At 32.2% G+C, this 24,555-nt stretch overlaps 2 protein-coding genes across 6 annotated transcripts; both read right to left on the bottom strand.

The window, feature by feature from the left end:
• Positions 1 to 584: 584 nt before the first annotated feature.
• On the bottom strand, positions 585 to 8,446 carry LOC111393181 (histidine kinase 5-like). Its single transcript, XM_023018590.1, has 13 exons — positions 7,915 to 8,446; positions 6,101 to 7,001; positions 5,616 to 5,672; positions 5,165 to 5,392; positions 4,934 to 5,027; positions 4,637 to 4,843; positions 4,095 to 4,225; positions 3,961 to 4,010; positions 3,034 to 3,398; positions 2,540 to 2,643; positions 1,521 to 2,255; positions 1,138 to 1,317; positions 585 to 816 (listed from the first exon to the last, which is right to left on the bottom strand). Exons 2-13 carry the CDS (start codon positions 6,815 to 6,817, stop codon positions 694 to 696), a joined length of 2,991 nt encoding a protein of 996 aa, XP_022874358.1. The 5' UTR covers positions 6,818 to 7,001; positions 7,915 to 8,446; the 3' UTR covers positions 585 to 693.
• A 7,450-nt stretch (positions 8,447 to 15,896) lies between these two features.
• LOC111393182 (histidine kinase 5-like) lies at positions 15,897 to 23,045 on the bottom strand. 5 transcript variants are annotated; one of them, XM_023018593.1, is made up of 11 exons: positions 22,563 to 23,045; positions 20,233 to 20,971; positions 19,756 to 19,812; positions 19,348 to 19,575; positions 19,070 to 19,163; positions 18,772 to 18,978; positions 18,206 to 18,333; positions 18,075 to 18,124; positions 16,955 to 17,319; positions 16,549 to 16,687; positions 15,897 to 16,280 (listed from the first exon to the last, which is right to left on the bottom strand). In XM_023018593.1, exons 2-10 carry the CDS (start codon positions 20,935 to 20,937, stop codon positions 16,572 to 16,574), a joined length of 1,950 nt encoding a protein of 649 aa, XP_022874361.1. In that variant the 5' UTR covers positions 20,938 to 20,971; positions 22,563 to 23,045; the 3' UTR covers positions 15,897 to 16,280; positions 16,549 to 16,571. The 5 variants fall into 5 exon arrangements, 4 of the variants coding, with proteins under 4 accessions (XP_022874361.1, XP_022874360.1, XP_022874359.1 ...); XM_023018592.1 differs by having other exon boundaries at positions 16,549 to 16,643; positions 20,233 to 20,965; positions 22,563 to 23,044; XM_023018591.1 differs by having other exon boundaries at positions 16,549 to 16,643; positions 22,563 to 23,044.
• Positions 23,046 to 24,555: the final 1,510 nt, after the last annotated feature.

Here is a 24,555-nt window from a genome sequence, read left to right on the forward strand (position 1 = left end):
ATCCATTGCAAAATAATAATAATAAAATCGAAAAAAAAAATTTGCTTCAGTAATTGAGAATTCTAATTTTCACCATTTTGGTAAGAATTTCAATTCCTTGATTTCATGGAAAATGTTGATGTGGCAAGAAAGTTGGAATTTCAATTCTAGGGAAAGTTTTGGACAATCAAAACTTGGAAATGGAATCCCAATTCCATTTTTCATGGAAAAAAAGTGGAGCAATCAAACATAGCTTTAGTCTCCCTTCAAAAAGCAATAAAAGGCATCGATTAAGCATGATTGAGAGTTGTTTATAAACAGTCAAAATTATAAATGAATAATGCTATTTAATTTTATTAGAGTTACAACATCAATGGAGGTGACATTAATGTGACATTAAGTGATAGGTGAAATTAAATAAATAATTTAATTTTACCTTTCATTCACCTTATAATCAAGTGTTACTTAAATTGGGGGTTATAACCCTAGTGAGACTGTATAGCATTATTCATTATAAATAGATAGAAATAATTGGCGGGTACCATTTGTAAGTCGCACTCATGAAATTTGCGGATGAAAAGCAATGATACATAGCAAGAAGATACTAATTTACAGATGTTAAACAGAAACACCCTTTATAAAATATTATACATCGATTACAAAACTTTCCTAATGCATTCATTTTCTATACAAGGCAAACATTTACAGACAATATTACGATAAATATTGATGCAGACATTGTTTCAAGTTCTGAAAAGTAACAGGCTTTGACACGAAGGAGTCCATACCATTTGCAAAACACTCATCTGCACTTTCCGATAATGCATTCGCCGTCATCTGCAAATGTATCGACCAACTCAGAGTGAAAAAACTGGATGTCGTACCAAATTTCTTGAGTAGAAATTATAAATGGCAAACAAATAAATGACTGTTCTAAGGATTTTTGCATTTTCAGAAGAGATTCGCGAGGAAGCCAGCTTGAGGCAACCTCTCTAAAACTCTTTCAACAAGAAAGTATTTCCGACTAAAAGCTCTTCTATATAGTTCCAACAAATTATCCAAACAATTCCAAGAGCAACTTCTTAGTCCAAGAAGCAGCTTTTAGCCTTTCAAAAACCATGACAAACTTGTGCTAACAGATGAAAGTCAAGTGCTTACCGCTATGATAGGAATCCTCTTTCTACAATATTTTAGTTCTTGCAAATTTGGCGAAGAATCAGCAGGAGGTGACTCAAGCTCGATTCCAGCTTTCACTGCATCGTTCCAACTACCGGTTTCCTCAAAGGATCGAATAAGTTTTGTGGCTTGAAGACCATCCATTATTGGCATGCATACGTCCTGTAAATATTCCCCATTTACCAATAAATAGAGACACAGTAATGGATATCAAAAAAATGCTGAAAATATCATTGAACATTTAAGTCTCAGTGCTTGAATTATAGGAGAGAATGTACAAACTAACTTAAGGGGGTTGGGGAAGTCACCATTGTGACTAGTATAGAACAACATTTTCCCATCCGTTGTGATTTTTTGATACGTACCATTAGAATGAGATCATAGCTGTTGCATTGAACTGCACGAACAGCTTCTGCTCCGTTATTCACAACATCTATGCAGTGTCCTAGTTGCTTCATCATTGACTTTGTTACCATAACATTAATCTTGTTATCTTCTACAAGGAGGATCTTAGCCTTCAACTCAGATTTTGGGATTTCTGGAGTGTTGCTTGAAGAACCCTCGGAACTTCTATTCGTATTACATGTTACATCTTGAGAAACAATTACCTCTGAAGTTTCACCCTTACACTGCTCATGGTTTGCACTTGTGCTTGGGCTGTCTGAATCCGAGCTATACCTCAATGAAGTTTCAGCTTCATGTAATGTCTCAATCGAGCCTCCTACTGAACCGACATCTTTGACTGAGCTATTCTCTTTAGATGTAATGTTATAAGAGGGGAATGAATAGGAGTCTAACACTCCACTACATTTAGTTGAGGCATTAGATCCATAACTGGGTGGTGAGAATTTTTGTGTCCGTCCGGAGACTTGAGTAGAAAATAAAGAACCCAAAGTCCGAGGTGGGAAGAGGAAAATGCCAGAATGTAAATCATCATCATTTGCATCGTCTGGGACATCATGGTTGGCCATATTGGACATTTCATCGGGATCATTGGAACTATCACACACCGGCGAAACCTTGTAAGGTAGTACAAACGTAAAAGTTGACCCATAGTGTTCCTTACTGGAGACGGTGAGATGACCACCCATGAGTTCAACCTGTTCATAAACGAATAAAATTAACTGTTTGCGAGAATGCCTGCCAAAAGCTTCACCTTGGTGAACACTAGTAAATAGGCCTACAACAATGTTGATACAACGAATACTCGACTCTCGTAATATAATTGAAGGTATACATATATACCCACAAAATAAAATAAACAACTCATAATGAACATTTATTGAAGTAAAAGTGCTTTCATAATTATACTTCTAACTACTTTATGCAATATTTTAGACAAGTAAATTAGGACAAAGTGCAGCAGAGGGCCATGACAGATTACCAGTTGTTTACAGATTGCGAGGCCCAATCCCGTCCCACCATACTTTCGAGCAGTATCTGCGCCAACTTGCATGTACTTATTAAACAAGGTGGGTATAGCATTTTCTGTTGCACAAAGATTGGGAAAGGTCGTATCCATTATTAATATAGACATCCATCAATTAATGATCAAACAAGAATAATAACACTACCAGTGGTATCTGCACTAAGACCGTGCTTAACTGAGCTTAAAAGTGAGTAAAAATTACCAGTAGCTTTCTATTTCCAAACATGTTTAGAAAAGTTACTTTTTCCTTTCTTTTAAGAAAAGAGTTTTATCTTGAAAGTTACACTTACCTTACTATCAAAATAAATAACAAATGTCTGACAAATTTTAATTAATAAAAAGATTGTTTATTGTAAAACTTACTTTTTCTTATAAGTAAACCTTTTAAGCTTAGCCAAACATGCCAAAGATTTTTCAAATCAAGTATTCAAGAAAATTTGAATATATACCAGGTATTCCAATGCCAGTATCATAGACATCACAGCATATCCACACCATTGTTTCTTGAGTATTGAGAAGTCTCTCTCTGTCTTCTTCCATCATTGTCCCATTTCTTACCGGGCCACTGGGTTCATTTTTTAGTGTATCACTTCCATAAGTGTCTTCTCCATCTTTAGGTCTGTGAGTATCAATTTGATCACCGATATTCTGAGACATTGATAAGCACTTATCTTCTTTCTTTATATTTGCTAAAACTTTTGATTGATCTAAAGAAATCTTCTGATCAGATCCTTGTTTGTTTGCACTAGGTGGCTCTGCTACGATATAAAGCTTTATACCAACCTTGCCTTCATGAGTAAACTTGATCGCATTGCTGTTAAAAACAAAGTTCAAAAGTGTTCATATGCAATCGAAGCACACCAAATATTTACCTTCACTCGAGTATATATTCGGATTTTTTATTTTTTATTTTTCAGAATTTCAAAAAATGTGTAGATTCAAGCAAGTCGAATAAGTTGAAAAGAACATACAAAGATAGTTGATTGTAAATTGTAAACATGATTATAACAGCTTCAAAAATAAATAAACAAATAAAGGAGAGAGACAGACGAGATTGGAATTTTCAAGGCTTATAACCATGTTGAGCTGAATAGATATGTTCGAAAGTAAACCATCAATATCTTCTTTTAGTAAGGATCACAATTTCTTACCCTTCAATGATGGACAAATTACTGAAAATAAACTTCTATTAAATTTATTGTGAAAATACAATCAGGACATGGTCCCAAAAATTTTGACTGTTTTAAATCCAATCAATTGAGCTATCCTCTATTTAGAAATATAATTATACTTCACTAAATTACAATGGGAGGCACTTGCATATATTCAATGTATGCCGCCATATGCTACAAATAAATTTTTAGGCTATTGAGTACCTGATCAAGTTGGTAAGGATTTGCCGAATCCTTAGGACATCTCCAATAACCTGGAACCGAAGTTTTGCATTTAATAATTCTGAATCTATTAATTTTTGGATCGACTGACAACATAAAGTGGGTGACTCCCTCACCTCTATGGGGACATCATCTGCTACATGTCCTTCTAAGGTTAATAATTTTTGTAGTGATGCTGCTGCAGTCTGCAGGACGTGCTTTACTACCTCTCTCGGCCTGAACTTTGTTTCTTCCAATTTCATGACTCCTAAACAAAATTGAGGTAACTATTGTGAGATTTAGATTGACATGTCCTAAATTTCAAGAATAGAAAATTATAAATAATTGAAAAAAGATTAAGAGCATGTTTGTCGACGGTTGAAAACAATTTCTTCAAACTTTTTGTTTCCAGATATGTTTGGATTACTTATTTTTAATTAAGACTGAACTCTTACCTTAGTTTTAAAATAAATAACTTATTTTTAACTTTGACCAATAAGAAAATTATTTATTTTAAAAACTTGCTTGTTTACTTATAAGTAAACTTTTCAAGCTTAGCCAAACATGCTCAAATTCTAGGCACTTGATTGTAACTATATATGTTCGCACCAAAGATCCCATGGTACTGTAAGAATACAACAGAAAACTAGAAAACTAGTAGAAAGGATCGAAATCACACCTGATTCCACCTTGGAAAGATCAAGGATGTCATTTATTAGTTGAAGAACCAGATCACCAGAAGATATCATCACATTCAATAACTGTCGTTGTTCTTTATCAAGTTTAGTGGCAGAAAGAATCTCGGCTATGCTAACAACTCCAGATAAGGGAGATCTTATCTCGTGTGACATTGTTGCTAGCATTTGTTTTGCTCGCATGGTCTCCTCTGCAAAATGAACACTGGGTATGAATCGGCAACATTTTTATTAGGTTCACTCCATAGATACCATTACAACTCATTTTGACTTAAATGAACCTGTTATATGGATTGTTTTATTAAGCTCTGTCTCCTTGGCTTTTTGTACAGCCATTGTCTCTCGAAGCTTTGCTATTTTCTCTCTTTTCCTCACCTGTAAACAGATTTTCATGATGATCATTATAAATCAAGTTATCGCTCACATTCCGTAGATGACAAACAAAGTTTCGAATTTTATCCTACTGATACACTTCAGTAGGAGAATATAATGACTTCAATCCAGAAATTCACCTGATCGGTTATTTCCATTCCCATAAAATTTACTCCAATGGTCTCCCCCGTTTTGCTGAACACTGGTTCCACGTAAATTAGAAAAGTTTTAGAGCCAAAAAGTTCTGTCTCAAACGTAATTTCCCTCTTTGCAGGTAATCCTCGCTCCAAAACTTCTCTTTTGAAGTCCTGAGATTCCTTCACACCAGAACCACTAAAAATCTCTACATCTGTTTTACCTATAATATCCTGAAATTGCATCACTTAAAAAATTAATGTGCCATATTCCACAAATAGTGATTCAGAAAAACAAATAAAATTAAATGAAAATAATGGATATGGGGCCACCATTCATAACAAAGGATAACAGTTTGACCACCACCATGAATAAACTGATTAGAATTTTTGGAAAAAAAAAATGTATTTGTAAATTATAAACTGCATCAAAATAAATTATTCGTTATAAAATTACCTCTTCACGCAAACTTGGGAAATGATTATAGATGAAGCGATACCGTAGTTCTTTGTCCTGAAACGTATTAGAACACTTGGTCAATCACAGTGGTTCATAAATTTAATGAAGCAGATTCTAATGCTATCCACCGTATTAAGCTAAGAGAAGCTACATTGGTCATGCATAAAGTTATAAACAGAACAAAAGAAAGAAATAAATAAAATAACTATATCCTTCAGTTCTTTTCTAGGCTTGCATCTTTTCAGCACATTTAAATAGTTAATTATCATCTTGGTGCTAATAATGATACTAAATCCAGCAGATGAACGAAAGAACTTTAGAGAAGATTTGTCCCAGAAAATAAAAATAGAGAAAAGAAGAATTGGAACAAAAAAACAAAGAGAATGGGTAATATTGTCATCCATTGACCATATTACATAAATGTCGTGCAGAAATGCCAAATAGTGAAGGAATAATATAAGATTATTGTTCAAGCAACATACCTGGTGGCCAATAACAACTGGTGCATTTTGGAGGATAAAATGTAAGAAATTATCCGCTCTTTTTAAAACTTGGGATAGTTCTTCCACTGGAGAGGATTGCCTCTCAAGATTTTCTATACTTTCGTTCAATTTTTCCTGCAATACCCGCTCTCGTTCGAGACTTGCTGCTAACAACTTCTCTAAATGCATGGTTCTCTGTTTCCAATATATTGTGCTGTCATATTCTACATGTATGTCTAATGTTTCATTTTGGAGGATAACATCATTCCTTCTCCGAGGAGTATCGTGATAAAAGTATCGTAAATTTTCATCCAAAATTGAAATCGGGCGCTTATCGCCAACATATCCATCTTGTTCAAAACGATGTTCTTCCAATATCTCTAATTTCTTGAATTCAACTTCTTGTTGTTGCTTGCTAAGGTTATCGAGTTCTTCTCTTAGAAGTCGTACTGCATTTTCCTGCTTATATTCCCAATTCTTTACCAAATAGGCCACTTGCGAAGAACCTTTCTCACTGTAGTTCGTAAGCTCTAACAGGCGCATAAAATCCACTACAGCAGTCTCCTCATTGATTACAACCTCCTTCAACATGTCTTGATCAGCTCCTGGCCTTTCCACATTGAACTGCCTCCCGGCTTCATTTATATCTTCTGGCCACATTGAAGAGAGGACAATATCCATCTCTTCCGATTGATCCGTCTCCATTTCACAAACCATTTTTAGCCCCTTCTATGTGATTCTGTCACAGGCAACGTTTTTATAATTTTACTCCTAATTTAATCAACATCAAGTTTACACGCCGTGCAACCATTCATGGACATATGACACTCGGTTTATCAAATTATGGAAGACTTTGATGCCTTATTTTAAGGATTTCTTTGTTGCTGGAACAGAATGAAGTCTGCACAGAAAAAGGATATTGGAGAGGTAAGTGCCTAAATCATTATCTTAGTTCATTAAAGAAATAAATGCCTATATTTTACAATGGCATTCATTAGGGAGATGTTTGGCATACTAGAATGGACTGGACAGTAGAGTAGATAATATTTTAACTATATTCTCTTTAATACTGTCCAGTACCCTGAAGTATCGTTTCTCAATGCAAGAAGATGCTGAAAAAGTAAAGATGAAGTTCACTCCCAAAACCAACACTCAAAATGATTTGCGATAAGAAAAAGAATAAATAAAAACATAATCTCTCAGAGCGAAGATGCTACTAATTACACTAAATAAGGCTGTGCATTTAAGTAATAATGTACCGCCAAATTTTCTTCAAATGCACACACAAAAACAAACAAGATATTTAATGGTGATCTGACCCCTTATTCCCTCGTTAGATAAGAGAAAATGAAAATTTTTATCTCAAACATAGAGGACAAAATTATTGTTGAAAAACAATTTCTAGGACATCCTCTTCTTCTAGGACCTATTGCAAGAACCAAAAATCTTCAAGATCACTTTTATCCTTCTGATTCGCCCCAGCTTAAAATTCACCAAAGAGGACAAAGAGATTACCAGACTTGATAGCTGGTAGTGGTTTCAAACTTTCTATGAAACATAAGACCAAAATTACCTGATAATTATATCATTCAGTATAGATGTTTTTAGAACTGAATAACTTCACAGAATTTAAGCTTCGCCACCAATAAATAGGCAAGAAATTTTTAAATAAGAAACATGAAATCAACCGAAAATTCAATGAGCAATTCCAATTATTTATCCCAATTATGAAACAAATACATTGCAGAGAAAATTATGTTAAATACCCATAAACCCATATTGAAAAATCAATCAAATTAACTGAAGATACTGACCTTTTTTGACCTGTCGATTATAATCCTCTCTGGTTCAAGAAGAACATAAGGGCAGGCAAGTTCATTCGGGGCCAAAACTTTTCAACGTAGATCTGAAAGAATATCTTTGAAGTACTCAGTCAATGAAAAAATAATAATAGCCAAGTTTTTGGAGACCATAGAAAATGTATGAAGAGAGAGAGGAGTGCATGTGCAGTGGAAAAAACAAAAAAATTGAAAAACTCAGATAAACATTAAAAACCAAGAAAAATGCTGTGAGAGAAAGAGTAAGAAACTGAAGAACCCATGTGCGTTTGAGATGAAATATAATGCAGAAAATGCTAGTTCACCATTTTTTATTTACAATTTCATTATTCATCTTTCTCTCTCTACAATGTCTGTGAGTGTTTATTGGTTGGATTCGTGGTATGTAATTGCTGCACATTTCACTCGCTTCAATCACAAATTACTTCTTTCTGTGCCTCTATCTGTATTTATATATTGATTCATTCGACCAACACGTATGCAACAATTGCAGTATTATATTAGAGAGAGAGAGAGTGTGTGTGTGTGTGTGTGTGTGTGTGAGAGAGAGTATTTTAAAACGGAGAAGGGAGGGATTCGCTCCCCCACCCTTTACGAGGTAACGTATTTAGGCGGCGCGTGTAACCAATTTTCCAAATTATTTTTTATTCATAAAATTAACTTTTAATGTAACTAAATTAACTTTTTATCTTTTTAATTACAATTAATGAGTTTCTTGATCAGATCCATCCTATTATTTGATCAAAAATATTATTAAAACTAAATTTTCAAGAATTGATTCAAAAATATTATTAAAACCCCCTAAAATATCTCTACATGAACTTAATCATGTTTAATATTATCATATTCGTTTTTACGTATTCAGTTTCGTTTTGTGAGTCGTACAAAATTCATGCGTTACATTCTATTCAATGCAAATCAACATGATAAAGGCTCGTTTGGCAAGACCTTTGTTTGCAGAAAATTTTCTCGAGGAAGTTCAAAATTCTTCTAATCAAAGTATTTTCTAGAAAATTATTTAAATATATTCAAAAACGGTTTATTAATCTCATAAGCAGTTTTCGACTTTTTAAAAGACATCCAAATCGACCCTAAAGAAGACTTCATTGCTTTTAAAAATTTATTTTAATAATTTTAATGTAGAATGTGATATTATTTAGCCACCTTTTAAAATTCATGAAAGTTTTTAATTATTATATATCTATGTAAAAGAGCAAGTTGGCCATGCTATTTTTGTTCCTTCATTATGCATTGAATTTGATTAACTGAAAGAAGTTATTTTTGGAAACATGTCAATGCACAGTGGACCAATTATGTCAGTCCATGTTTGGTGATCTTAGCGAAAATAAAAATAAATAAATTTATTTAAAAGGGCTTATTTTAATTTTTAAAAACGTCAACAAGAAACATAATATTATTTTATTTTTGTTAAAGTGGTTTCCTTTTTTTTCTTTTTTCTTTTTATAACTCAGGTGTCCAAATTTCATATGACTAATTTTGAGGAGTGACGGCTTTCGTCTTGGTTTAAAGTGGTTTCTTTTTTGTTCAAGTGTTTATTCATATTTTCTTTGTACAAAGGAGTCTTTTATTTAGATGGATGGTTCAATTCTATACTTACTTAATAAGGAGTCGAGTTGGTGTGAAATTTACCGGTATATTTTATTCTTTGAAATCTTGATCAGATCCATCCTATTATTTGATCAAAAATATTATTAAAACTAAATTTTCAAGAATTGATTCAAAAATATTATTAAAACCCCCTAAAATATCTCTACATGAACTTAATCATGTTTAATATTATCATATTCATTTTTACGTATTCAGTTTCGTTTTGTGAAGCTTATTCTGTCGTACAAAATTCATGCGTTACATTCTATTCAATGCAAATCAACATGATAAAGGCTCGTTTGGCAAGACCTCTGTTTGCAGAAAACTTTCTCGAGGAAGTTCAAAATTCTTCTAATCAAAGTATTTTCTAGAAAATTATTCAAATATATTCAAAAACGGTCTATTAATCTCATAAGCAGTTTTCGACTTTTTAAAAGACATCCAAATCGACCCTAAAGAAGACTTCATTGCTTTTAAAAATTTATTTTAATAATTTTAATGTAGAATGTGATATTATTTAGCCACCTTTTAAAATTCATGAAAGTTTTTAATTATTATATATCTATGTAAAAGAGCAAGTTGGCCATGCTATTTTTGTTCCTCCATTATGCATTGAATTTGATTAACTGAAAGAAGTTATTTTTGGAAACATGTCAATGCACAGTGGACCAATTATGTCAGTCCATGTTTGGTGATCTTAGCGAAAATAAAAATAAATAAATTTATTTAAAAGGGCTTATTTTAATTTTTAAAAACGTCAACAGGAAACATAATATTATTTTATTTTTGTTAAAGTGGTTTCCTTTTTTTTCATTTTTCTTTTTATAACTCAGGTGTCCAAGTTGCATATGACTAATTCTGAGGAGTGACGGTCTTCATCCTGGTTTAAAATGGCTTCTTTTTTGTTCAAGTGTTTATTCATATTTTCTTTGTACAAAAGAGTCTTTTATTTAGATGGATGGTTCAATTCTATACTTACTTAATAAGGAGTCGAGTTGGTGTGAAATTTACCTGTATATTTTATTCTTTGAAATCTTCAAAATTTTGGTGATTTTCTTGATAGGAAATGAATATTGACATATTTGGTACGTTAAATTAAACACAGTTGAATGTGTGACAATTGACATTTATTGTGAGAACAACATTTTTAATACAACCCATGTTTATTTCATGAAACATAGAAAGCGTCTGCTAAGGAATATGATTTCAATAAAAGATAAAATGTCATATAATCTCTTCTCTCTCCATAAACAAATTCGAAGACCATTTTTGAGACCTGTTTGGGAGTAATTTTTCAACCCAAAAAATTGATTAATCACTACCGAATGAGTTAGTTAATAAAGTTCATGTGATGATTAATCACTTCAAAAATAAAATTAGGAACCCTTTTCTTATTTTTAAAAAAACAAGATGATGGAGTAGTTGGATTAATGGAATCTCCTTAATTAAGAAATTATTTTAGTACTAATCATAAAATGAAAGTATATGTATCCACTAGTGAGACGGCTCCAATCATTAAGTTAAACGTGGACATAGTGAATAAAATTAGTTGGAGAACAATGATATGGGATAAGTAACCTTATTTTTTAATTTAATATTTATTATTCATTTGAATGATTATAATTTAATGCATTGACAACTAAGCTACATAGGTCACCCTTTCATTGGGATTTCAAGCTATTCTTTCACGTCTGTCTTTTCTTCATATGTGTGTGTGTTAAATTATATTACTCATCGAAAGAATAATACGGATGAGAAAATTTACGGCATAATCAAGTAACTGCATTGAACTGAAACGTAAAATGTCGATCATTTTCAAAATTGGGACTATTAATCTGTGAACATGATAAGATTTTAACCACATATAGCTCCTTATTCAATTTCTTTCAAATTTTATACTTTATATGTGTATTTATTTATATTAATTAATAATTGTTGAAAAATTGCTCATGACAAGTCAACCTGGTAGCCAAATGTCAACTTCAATTAGCATATGGATTGCAACTTGAGTAAACACATGGCTCAGTCAGTCTAATTATGCCAACTCCAACTGGCTTTTGTTTAATTACTCTAAAATAAGTAATTTTTTACTATTTAATTTTCTAAAGCATAAAGAGGAGATTTAATCTAAGCTTACTTTTAAGGTAGTAGAAAAGAACAGATGACCTCTAAAGTGCTAAACATGTATGTATGCCAGTCATGATCCAATCCATCACTTTCTTAAATAATGGTTTAATGATGGAAACACTTTTACCATTTTGTGGGTTATGTGTGGGGGTGAGGGGGTAGGGGTAAGACGCGCTACAAACAGATAATAGAGGATATAATACTCATGCAAAGATAACATCATTGGATAATCTATTCTTAGCTAAAACGACCAGATAATTACTCTCGTACAAATTCCTGTTTCCGTGATACCTTATCTTACGGTATAAAAGGGAAAGTGTGAAACTTCTACGACTCAACTAAGATAACATAATTAGCTTATTGTGAGAGTTTATTCTTTTTAGAAGTCACCTAAAAAGAGTTTAACCAAGAATGAGTGTGTTATGGACAAGATTAAGAATGTGTGTTCACTAGACAATTTCCATAATATTCGGATCAGTAAAAGGATAAGCATGGGTTAACGAGGTGCATTCCCTTTCTACCGTTTCTACTGACTCTTTAAAATTTTATAGAATTTATTATTTTGAGAGAGACAATAGCTACTGGTTCCAATATTTTTTCATTGACAAACTTTAATATTCTTCTTGCAGCATTTGCTTATCTATTTTACTTATTTTTTAGTTTACAACTATATATATATATATATAACTTTATTTAAAGTTGTTGTGGATAATTAATCCCTTTGTTTGGAGTAGGGTGTTTAATAGAGTGAGTCGGGCACAGTCTGATTCATTCAATTGAAACGTGTCTTAGCTAATCCCACGAGCTCAGTCCTAAGTGGGGCAAGTTGTGCCAACAGCTCGCCATTTTTTATTTTTTATTTTGTTGAAATTGAATTCTCCTTTGTTTTTATCATTAATGAAGAATTTGTCAAACCAGAAAATGCAATTTAAGTAACTTATTATGATGAGTAGGACTTGACAAAACCCAAACCAATCTGAGAAACCTTCCGACCAGAACTGATCGGCTTGGGTCGACTTTTTGCTGTTTTTTTGGTGATTTTAGGTTATTGGGTTGAGAAGTCAGGGGTTATGGGTTAACAAGGAAAACCCGATATAACCCAACCCAACCTAAAAAAAGACATAAAATTGGGGAAAAAAAAAAAAAAAGACCCTAAACTTTACTTTCTCGTCTCACTTCTTCATTCCCACCTCAAAGTCAACAACAAGCTCTAATCTGTCTCAGGTCAATTTCTCTCAAATCGTTGACGGCTATCTTCGCTTTCTAGTTGCCAATCATCAGACGTTCACACTCCAGTGCTAGAGTAAGTATATTTCCTTATTTTCTGTACCTATTTCTCATAGTTTGTCTCTAATGTGACGAATATGGAGGGTAAAATCATGTACATTTTTTCTCTGCTTCTCATATTTGGCTTGCCTTTTCAGGCTTGAAGCTCGTCTAGCCTTGGCCCTTGTCCACAAAACTGCTAGAATCGTTGAAACTTGAACTACATCAGCCGTCAGGTCCTATTATAGAATATCAAATGTTCATCAATTTTGTGAGGCAAGAATCCGTATTCTAGGTACGAACAAAACTTGTAGGCCGTAGCTAAACATTTGTGCGCTCGCATTTACCGTTTATTCGAAGTATAAATGTGTATATTACATCACATGCAGAACAATGTACAATCAGCCTGTAAAATAAAACTTTAGGCTTAATCGTATTTCAGTTATTACAATGGATTACTGTATTAATTGTACTTGGGTGAATTTTTATTTGGATGGTTGTACCCTATATTAATATTAATCGTATTTCAGTTATTTGGATGACAAGTTGGTTTTGTTAGAATATATGATAATTAATTAAATTTTGCCCAAATTGATAATGTAATCCAACCCAACCGACACTTGATTAGGTTGGGTTTTAACGTTTGTCCGGGTTGAGTTGGTTTGATTTTAGATCAAACCAACCATGTTGGGTTGGGGAAAAAATCTACCCAACCCAACCCAACCTCTGATGATGAGTTGGATCATAAGATCACTCATGCGAGTCGATAAGCAGCTCGTAAGAGAAATTCATTGCTCTGCTCGCTTCACTTACCTCTATTTTAGAGCCAATGTTCACAACCATATTTTGGGCCATCATAGAAACATAGACAGCATTATAAATGCTATGAATAATGAAATTTTATCACATATTTTCACTACTTTTTAAACATCCCTAACATTATGAGTGTGACATGAATTCTAAAAGTTTATAGAAATTTGTGAGCTTACTTGAAATAAATACGCATTTTAAGAAATATTGACTATATAATAATGAGTTAGATTTTGCCCTTGTTTGAGTAATATTATTTTTAAAATACATTCTCTCTCACTTTTTTTCAATCTTCAATTCTTCAATAAAATAATATGACACGCAAGTCTAACACTTTTCATTATTTTTAACAACACAATTTTCATCAATTTACTATTCCAAAATACATTCTTAGCTAAAAATGGGGCTCAAACATATCTTTAATGTGACTGTATAAAATTACGCTTGATCCTTTGGGAAATTATATAATTTTATTTTTATAATTTCTTAACATGTCTGAGTGTGCATAAAAGTTACTTTGTAAAAGGTAATTCTTATTAACTTAAGTTTCCATTAATAAAAAATTATGTTAAATAAACTAAATTACTAGAAATAAGTTTAACTTGCTTCCGAGTGGTTCAAATTCCAAAACCTACCGGGCCTAGAGACATTGGCTAGAACATATCAAGAAGAGACTGTGTATTGGGTCGGGTCTAGTTTGTACAAATATTGAATACCAGTGCATTAGATTTTTCTCCGGAGATGGCAAAATTCTAACGGACACCATTCCCTCACTCGCCTCGCCTCGCCTTAGACCCGGTCGGACAAGGTTGGCGAGTGAAATTTCCTGCCCATTGCCACCCGTAGTTTTCTCTATTAAGTTTCTTGACACAAAAAATAGTTAAAATTAGACGGAATTAAGTCATTGTTTGGTGAAAACTAAAATTAAGATTTCAATTTAAGTCATAGTCAACAATTAATTTAACAACATATTTTATAGGACTCGTAATTTTTTAACTACATATTTCATCAAGTTTTTTATCGAAATCTACTAAAAATTTGATTTTAATCCCTATAAATAAAATAAATGTCTTGTAACAAATCGTGGATCGACACATGCTTGACCAAGATTGAGAGTGGAGAACACCACTCCGTGATTTCTTACTCAGGCCCCCACTGAACTCCTAATCCATTAAGACAGTTTGGACAGAGAAAATGCATGTAACTAACTTTTTTGTTATCCCGGCGGAATTAATGCTAAAAAAGGGCCTTTTGGTAGATTTTATCAAATAATAGTAAATCCCACTACCGTAAAAAGATATAACATATTAAGAATATACTATTTATATATAATGCGATGTCCATACTGATGTTTACCATCCTCGCATATTTATTCGAAATGAATCTCCTTCCATATGAGAGGATCTACACTGATACGTGTAGCATTACCCAACATATTATAGCTTGCCTTTGTTGGAAAGCCTAAAACATGGAGCCTTTTGTTAGCCTTAGCTTCTAAGTTATTTTGTAGGTGACAGCGGTAGTCAGAGTAAATTCGTTTGACTTGGAATATTCTTAGCTTTTAATTAGTGGATGATGACCGACAATAAGTCCGTCTTCAATGTAGATTTAGTACTAGGATCATGTTATGATAAACCAAAACATGTTTTGGGGATCTTGTTGAGAAAATCATTACCGCAACGAAGTTCGATGTACTTCAAGAAATATCTTAAAATTTGAATTAGTGTGACCATAATGAATTACGAAGTAACATTGATATTATTAGTTATGTGGGAAAACTAATCACTATAAATAATATTTGATTCATGATTCGATAAAAGCTCCATGTAAGTATCGTCAATTGCAAAATAGTGGGAAGGTTTCGACACGAGAACTACAATTCAGATATTGAACATACAGTGTGCATCCTAGTGTTTAAAAGGTAATTCTATACTATTTGAGAATCATATACAAAAGTGTGCATCCTTCTTTCGATTTTGAATTTTGCCAACCCCGCACAACTGCTAAATGCAGTATTGGTAGCACTGCTTTAACTGCTAACACTGCATTACTTGGGCATTGCACAATGACAGGATGACAACATCCTGTCAAGCTTGTATTTTTTGTACATACAACAAAGTTCTTTGATCTTTACTGTGTCTAAGGGCATATCAATTAAAATAGATTCATCTTTTTTATTAATCAAAACTTCTTTTCAAATAATACAAACTTCTTTCAAAAGATACGTCTTTGTAGACTTAGATGATGGTATCTATACATGTGGATATTTTTACGTATCGGTTGAAACATATTCATCTTTTTTATCAATCAAAACTTCTTCGGAAAGATCGCGGTGGGAACAGGAAAATATTGGGATGTAAATCATCGTCATTTGCATCGTCCAGGACATCATGACTGGCCATATCGGACACTTCATCAAGATCATTGGAACTATCATACACTGACAAAACCTTGAAAGGTAGTACGAACGTAAAAGTCGACCAGCAGTGTTCTTTATTGGATAAAGTGAGATGACCACCCATGAGTTCAACCTGTACATACACGAACAATATTTACTATTTGTGGGAATACCTGCCAAAAGCTTCACCTTGTAGAACACTACATCAAAGATGATACAACCAATACTTGCCTCTCAGTAATATAATAAAAAAGCATGCATAGCCACAAAATAAATAAAAACTCATAATGAACATTTCTTGAAGTGAAATTCCTTTCATAATTCTACTCTTAATTACTTTATGTTTTATTTTTAGACAAGTAAATTATGAAAAAGTGCATCAGAAGACCATGAAAGATTACCAGTTGTTTACAGATTGCAAGGCTCAATCCCGTCCCACCATCCTCTCCAGCAGTATCTGCACCAACTTGCATGTACTCCTTAAACAAGGTGAGCACTTTTTGTTGCACCAAGATTGAGAAAGGTCATATCCCCTATTAACTTAGACATCCATCAATTAAATCAAACAAGAATAATAAACTACCGGGGGTATCTACACTAAGACCGTGCATAACTGAACTTAAAAATAAGTCGAAGTTAATCACTTTTTTATTTCCAATATGTTTAGAAAAGTTACTTTTCCTATCTTTTAAGTAAAGAAATTTATTTATTTTGAAAGTTACCTTACTATCGAAATAAAAAATACTTCCATGCATAAATTTTTTCAAAGCACGTATTCAAGCAAAAGAAAATTTTGAGTATATATACCAGGAATTCCGATCCCAGTATCATAGATATCACAGCATATCCACACTACTTTTTCTTGAGTATTGAAAAGGCTCTCTTTGTCTTCATCCATCATTATCTCGTTTCTTATCGAGTCATTGGGTTCATTTTTAAGTGTATCACTTCCACAAGTATCTTCTCCATCTTTAGGTCTATGAGTACCAATTTGATCACCCATACTCTGAGAAATTGATAAGCATTTATCGTCTTCCTTTATATTTGGTAAAACTTTTGATTGATCTGAAGAAATCTTCTTATCAGATCCTTGTTTGATTGCACTAGGTGGCTCTGCTATGACATAAACCTTTATACCAACCTTGCCTTCATGAGTAAACTTGATCCCATTGCTGTTAAACACAAAAAAATTGATAGAGTTCATATGCAATCAAAGGACACTAAATATTTGCCTTTACTCAAATATTTATTCGTTTTTTTTTTTTTTTCAGAATAGCAACAGTATGAAGAGTCAAACAAGTCGAAAAGGAAACACAAAGATAGTTGATTGTAATCATGATTATAACTGTTTTCAAAAGTAAATAAACATATGAAGGAGAGTGACTGTCTCGATTAGAATTTTCATGGCTTATAACCACATTGAGCCGAAAATATACGTTCAAAAGTAAACCATCAATATCTTCTTTTAGTGAGGATCATAGTTCTTACCCTTCAATGATGGACGAGTTACTGAAACTAAACATCTATTAAGCCCCTATTTGTTTACCATTTTCCAAAAACTTTTTTTTTTTTCTAAAACTCATTTTTAACCATATATTCTCACAATAATATATTTTGTACGTAACCCAAAACTTTATCTTACTTCTTAATTACATATTCTCCAAAAAAATCACTATTTCAAAACCCATTTTTCCCAAAAAACACATTTTTTAATGGGCATCAAACAGGGGCTAAATCTATTGTGAAAATTCAATGAGACAGGATATGGTCCCAAAAACTTTCAACCATTTTAAATCCTATCAATGGAGCTATCCTCCATTTAGAAATAAAATTATACTTTACCAACTAAATTATGAAGCACTTGCTTATATTGAACGTGTATTACCATATGTTAAAAAAAAAAAAAAAATAGAAGGCTACTGAGTACCTGATCAAGTTGGTGAGGATTTGCCGAAACCTATGGGCATCTCCAATAACCTGGAATCAAAATTTTGCATTTTATAAAAAATTCATCGAGCCTCTATTAACCTTTGGATCAACTGACAACATAAAGTGTACCTCTGTGGGGACATCATTCGCTACATATCCTTCTAATGTTAATAATTTCTGCACTGATACTGCTGCAGTCTGCAAGATGTGCGTTACTATCTCTCTCGGCCTAAACTTCGTAGATTCCAATTTCATGACTTCAAAACAAAATTGAGGTAACTGTTGTGAGATTTAGATTAACTAAGTCCTAGATTTCTTATAGAATTGAAAACTGTAAATAATGGAAAAAAGATTAAGAGTATGTCTGCCTATGGTTGATAACAAGTAAAGGTCTCTTTAAATGTTTTGTTTCCAAATATGTTTGGATTACTTATTTTTAATTAAGAAATTAACTCTTATCTTAGTTTCAAAATAAGTAACTTATTTTCAACTTTGACAATAAGAAAACTATTTATTTTTGAATCAAACTTGTTTACTTATAAGCAAACTTTTTGAGCTTAGCTAGACAAGTTTTAAATCAAGCTCACTCTTGGCACTTGATTGTGACTCTATATATATTGGTAGCAAAGATCTATGGTATCCTGTAAGAATGCGAGAAAAACCGAAAAAACTAGCAAAAAGGATTGAGGTCACACCTGAATCCACCTTGGAAAGATCAAGGATGTCATTTATTAGTTGAAGAACCAGATTACTAGAAGATATTATCACATTCGATAACTTTTGTTGTTCTTTATCAAGTTTAGTCGTGGAAAGGATCTCAGCCATGCTAACAACTTCAGATAAGGGAGATCTTATCTCTTCTGACATCGTTGCTAGAATTTGTTTTGCTCGTATTGCTTCCTCTGTAAAATGAAAGCAGGGGGTGAATCGGCAAACAATATTATTGTTTTGATTTTGTGATAGCCATTACAATTCATACGAGTTAAAATGAACCTTTTATGTGGAATGTTTTATTAAGCTCTGTGTCTTTGGCTTTTTGTACAGCCATTGTCTCTTGAAGCTTTGCCATTCTCTCTCTTTTCCTCACCTGTAGATAGCCATTACAACTCGTTAAGACCAGATTTTTAGTATACGAAATCAGATTTTCATGATGGTTATTTTAAATCAAGTTATCATTCACATTCAGGCTATGACAAATCAAGTTTCTGATTTTCTGGAGGAACTGATACACTTCAGTAGGAGAATATAATTACTTAAGACTGGAAATTCACCTGAACGGTTATATCCATTCCCATATAATTTATTCCAATGGACTCCCCCATTTTGTTGAAAACCGGTTCCACATAAATTAGAAAAGTTTTATAGCCAAAAAGGTCTGTCTCAAATGTAATTTCCCTCTTTGCAGGTATTCCATTATACAAAACTTCTCTTTTGAATTCTTGAGATTCCTTCACACCAGAACCACTGAAAATCTCCACATCTGTTTTTCCTATGAAATCCTGAAAATTCCATCACTCAGAGGAATAAATGTGCCAGATTCCAAAAATAGTGATATGAGGCACCACTCTTCATGAAGGACAACAGTTCGGCCACCACCATGGATAAACTAATAGGAATTTCCAAAATTGAATTTGTAAACTATAAACTACATCAAAATAAATTAATTTTTGTTAAATTACCTCCTCAAGCAAACTTGGGAATTGATTACAGGCAAAGCGATACCTCAGTTCTTTATCCTGAAATTCACTAGAACACCAGGTCAATCAGTGTTTCATAAATTTGATGAAGCAGATTGTAATGCATAATCCACCATTTAAAGCTAAGATCAACAACATTGTTCATGCCTAAAGTTATAAACAGACCGAAAGAAAATAATTAAGTCCTTCTGTTCTTTACTACGCCTGCCTCTTTTCCGCACATGAAAATTATTAATTATGTTCACGATTTTCATTATGATAACTAAATCCAGCAGCAAAACTGAAGCACTTCCCAGAAGATTTGTCCCAGAAAAAAATAGAGAACAGAAGATTTGGAGAACAAAAAAACAAAAAGAAGAACACACAATATTGTCATCCAGTGACGATATTACATATATCTCATGCAGAAATGTCAAATGGTTAAATGAATAATATAAGATTATTATTCAAGCAACATACCTGGTGGCCTAGTACAACTGGTGCATTTTGGAGAATAAAATGTAAGAAATTATCCGCTCTTTTTAAAAGTTGGGATAATTCCTCCACAGGGGTGGATTGCCTCTCAAGATTTTCTGTACTTTCATGCAATTTTTCCTGCAATACCTGCTCTCGCTGGAGACTTGCCTCTAACAACTTCTCTAAATGCATGGCTCGCTGTTTCCAGTATATTGTGCTGTCATATTCAATATGCATGTCTAACGTTTCATCTTCGAAGATAACATCGTTCTTTCTCTGAGGAGTATCGTGATAAACATATTGTAAATTTTCATCCAAAGTTGAAATTGGACGCTTATATCCCCCATCTCCATCCGATTCAATACGATGCTCTTCCAATATCTCTAATTTCTTGAGTTCAACTTCTTGCTGTTGCTTGCTAAGGGTATCGAGTTCTTCTCTTAGAAGCCTTACAGCTTTTTCCTGTTTGTGTTCCCAATTCTTTACCAAATAGGCCAATTGCGAGGAACCTTTCTCACTGTAGTCCATAAGCTCTGAAAGATGCTTAAAATCCACTGTTGCAGGCTCCTTGCTGATTACAACCTCCTCCAATATATCTTGATCGGCTCCTGGCCTTTCTACATTGAACAGCCTCCCGGGTTCAATTATATCTTCCGGCCACGTTGAAGAGAGGACAATATCTGTCTCTTTCGGTTGATTCGTCTCCATTTCACAAACAAATTTTAGCACCTTCTATCTGATTCTGTCACAGGAAGCTCTTATATAAGTTTACTATCAATTTAACAAACATCAAATTTTAGCACCTTTCATTGATATATGACGCTCGATTTATCAAATTATGGAGTACTTTGACGCCCCAATGTTTTCAGGATTTCTTTGCTGTTAGAATGGAATGAAGTCCGCACAGAAAAATGATAGTCGAGGGTTAAGTTGAAATGCCTAAATTATTTTCCCAGTTCATTAAAGAAACAAAGGCCTATATTACAAATGAAATTCATTAGGTACATGTTTACCATACTGTACAGGACTAGAAAATATAGTGGAAACAATTTTAACTACTTTAAATTCTGTCCAGTACCCTGGAAGTATCCTTTCTCAATGCAAGATTATGCTGGAAGAATAAAGATGAAATTCACTCCCATTGCCAACACTCGAAATGATTTTGCAAAAAGAAAAAATCTAAATAAAACCAACAAAAAGAACATATAAAACATAAAATGCGAGGAGCTTCACGGATGAGTACACAGTCTCTTGAGAATGAAGATGCTATTAATCACACTACTTTAGACTGTGCATTCAAGTAACAATGTACCGTCAAATTCTGTATAAATGTACACACATAAACAAACAAAGATATTCCATGCATTCAATCTTCCCCCGAAGCACAACGTGATCTGACACCTTAATCCCTCCTCGTGAGACGAGTGAAACTAAGAAATTTAATTTCATTACAAACATGGAGAACAAAATTATTGTTGAACCAACATTTCAAAGACATCCTCCTCTTCTAGGACCTATTGCAAGAACCGAAAACCTATTAGCAGACTTGATCGATAGCAGTGATTTCAAACTTTGAATGAAACATAAGATCAAAATTACCTGATAATCATATCATTCAGAATATATGTTTTTAGAACTAAATAACTTCACAGAATTTAAGAGTGCATTTGGTTTGCTATTTTGAAGCCATTTTAAGTTTTCAGTTTGGCATGTTATTTTCAAAAATGTATTTTCGAAAACAAGAAAAGTTTTACAACATAAAGCTCAAAATGAGTTTTTGTCGCATTGGAAGCGCTCAAAAAACTCAAAACAAGGAAAATGAACTTAAAATTTTCTCAAATTAAAAAAATTAATAAAATTATTCAAAACCTACCCAAATACAACTTTAAAATATATTTTTTTTTATCACATATTAGCATAAAATTGATATCTTACTAAATAATCAAATTAATTGGCCAAAAATAATCATAAAAATATTTCTAAAATTTTTAAACCAAACGCATTTTCTAATTTTTTGTTTTGAGAAACTGTTTTTCAAAATACCAAATTAGGGGACTTTTCGACAATCTTAAAATAATCCAACAAAATATAAAATAGAAAATAAATTCAAATCTGAAAACGAAAAACACAAATGCAAACCAAACTCACCCTAAGCTTCCCACCAATAAATAGGCAAGAAATTATCAAATAAGAAACATGAAATCAACCGAAAATTCAAAGAGAAATTCCAATTATTTATCCTAATTATGAAACAAATACATTGCAGACAATATTATGATAAATACCCATAAACCCATATTGAAAAATCACTCAAATTAACTGGAGATACTGACCTCCTATGAATTGTTGATTATAATCCTTTCTGGTTTAAGAACAAAAGGGCAGGGCAACTTCATTCAGGGCCAAACTTTTTGCTGTAGATCTGAAAGAATCTTTTTGGAGAACGTAGAAAATGTATGTAGAGAGAGAGGAGTGCATGTGTTGTGGAAAAAAACAAAAAATATAAATAAAAAAAAGGATAAAAAAAAAGAACACACGTTAAAAACCAAGAAAAATGCTGTGAGAGAAAGAGTAAGAAACCGGAGAACCCGTGTGCATTTGAGATTAAAAATAATGCAGAAAATGCTTGTTCACCAATTTTTAATCACAATTTCGTTACTCCTCTCTCTCTCTCTCTCTCTGCAATGTCAGTGTTTGTTCTTGGTTGGCTGCACATTTCACTCTCTTCAAACACAAATTAATTCTTTCAGTGTCTCTATATGTATTTAATATAAATTATTCAAGCAGTAATTGCAGTTTCATATGAGAGAGTAGGGGGGAGACGAAGAGGAATTAATTGTTCAAATGGCCACTAAAGTTAGGTTCATGGCTTCAATTAGTAATTGAATTTTAAAATGTTTGAGTTTTGATATTGAATTTAGCTATATATTTTCGATTGTTCACCAAAATTTAAAATGTTGAGTTTTGATGACTGAAATTTAAAAAATATTATACTTTACTCATTAGTATAAATGTTGAATTTTGAAAAATGTTGAGTTTACAATGAGTAATGTATAATATTTTTCAAAATTCGGTGGTCAAAATAAAATATTTTAAATTTCGATAAGCAATCGAAATAGTTCAGTAATCAAAATTCGATATTTTAAACTTTATTGATCAATCAAAGACATTAACCATTGGAACAATTAACTCGAGGAAAAGAGCATTTTAGAAGGGAGGAGAGAGGGATTTGCTCTCTTCTCCGCGCTTTCAATATTATTATGCAAGACGTCTTTATCCTTTATATTTTTATATTTTTATCCATTTTCTCAATTAAAAGCTGTAAAATAAAGAATATATCCTCTAATATTTTTAGTTATTTATTTGAAATTATTTTCATACTCTTTTAAAAAGTTGGAAGTATAGTTACAATTTGTTCTTTATTTTTCTTATCTTTATTTTTTTTTAAAATAAGAAGGTATATTCTTCATTTTATAGTTTTTAATCGAAAAATAAAAGAAAATGACGATTTCCACAATAAAATATGAAAATAAAGGTGAAAATGTCAAAAATAAAAGTAGGGACGTTTTGTAATAATTACCCTTTTAATAATTTATTTAGACTCATTTGTAGTTTTTAAAAACGTTAGAAAGTATAATTACAATTTCTTCTTTAATATTTGTTTTCTTTTTTCGTTTTATTTTAATACGGTGGTATATTTGACATTTTACATTTTTCTTGAGAAATTGGATAAAAAATACTTTTTCTACAATGAAATATGAAAATGAGGGGTGAAAATGTTAAAAAATGAAAGGTAATAACGTTTTACATAATAACATTGAAAAGTAAGAATATTTTGTTCTAATTACCCTTTTCATAGACGGAAGTAACATATTTATTTTATTAATGGTTAAAATTACTTTTTATTCATAAAAGAACTTTTAAGGTAATACTTAACTTAGTCCCGGTTGATTTTCATAAAATCAAAATTCATTTTTTTAAACTTATTTTCAATTATATATTCACACAATAAAATATTTTGTACGTAAATTCAAATTTTTTTTGCTACTTCTTGAACTTACATTCTCCCACAAAAAAAAAAATACTATTCCAAAACTCAATTTTCCAAAAGAATAATAATACTAAATTTAATGGAAGACAAACAGACAAATTATTTTTCTTAAATAAGTAACTTTATATCTTTTTAATTTTAATTAATCAATTCCTTGATAAGATTAGTGTCAAATGAAGTTCGATATATCATTTTTCTAAAAATATATTTTTCTTTTGCTTCTTTTTAACCACATATTTTCCATTAAAATAATACTACACATAAATTAAAAAAAT

Source organism: Olea europaea, chromosome 4 (genome assembly GCF_002742605.1).
Source record: "Olea europaea var. sylvestris chromosome 4, O_europaea_v1, whole genome shotgun sequence".
Taxonomy (NCBI): domain Eukaryota; kingdom Viridiplantae; phylum Streptophyta; class Magnoliopsida; order Lamiales; family Oleaceae; genus Olea; species Olea europaea.

Excerpts from the sequence above, each read along its gene's own strand:
- LOC111393181 (XM_023018590.1), bottom strand. The coding sequence starts at position 6,817 with ATGGTTTGTGAAATGGAGACGGATCAATCGGAAGAGATGGATATTGTC. Across the intron at positions 2,644-3,033 it reads TACTGGCATTGGAATACCTG|AAAATGCTATACCCACCTTG; the intron begins GTATATATTCAA and ends TTTGTGCAACAG. Across the intron at positions 1,318-1,520 it reads GCTATGATCTCATTCTAATG|GACGTATGCATGCCAATAAT; the intron begins GTACGTATCAAA and ends GAATATTTACAG.
- LOC111393182 (XM_023018592.1), bottom strand. The coding sequence starts at position 20,937 with ATGGAGACGAATCAACCGAAAGAGACAGATATTGTCCTCTCTTCAACG. Across the intron at positions 18,334-18,771 it reads TCTTTCCAAGGTGGATTCAG|TCATGAAATTGGAATCTACG; the intron begins GTGTGACCTCAA and ends TTTGTTTTGAAG. Across the intron at positions 17,320-18,074 it reads ATCCTCACCAACTTGATCAG|CAATGGGATCAAGTTTACTC; the intron begins GTACTCAGTAGC and ends TGTGTTTAACAG.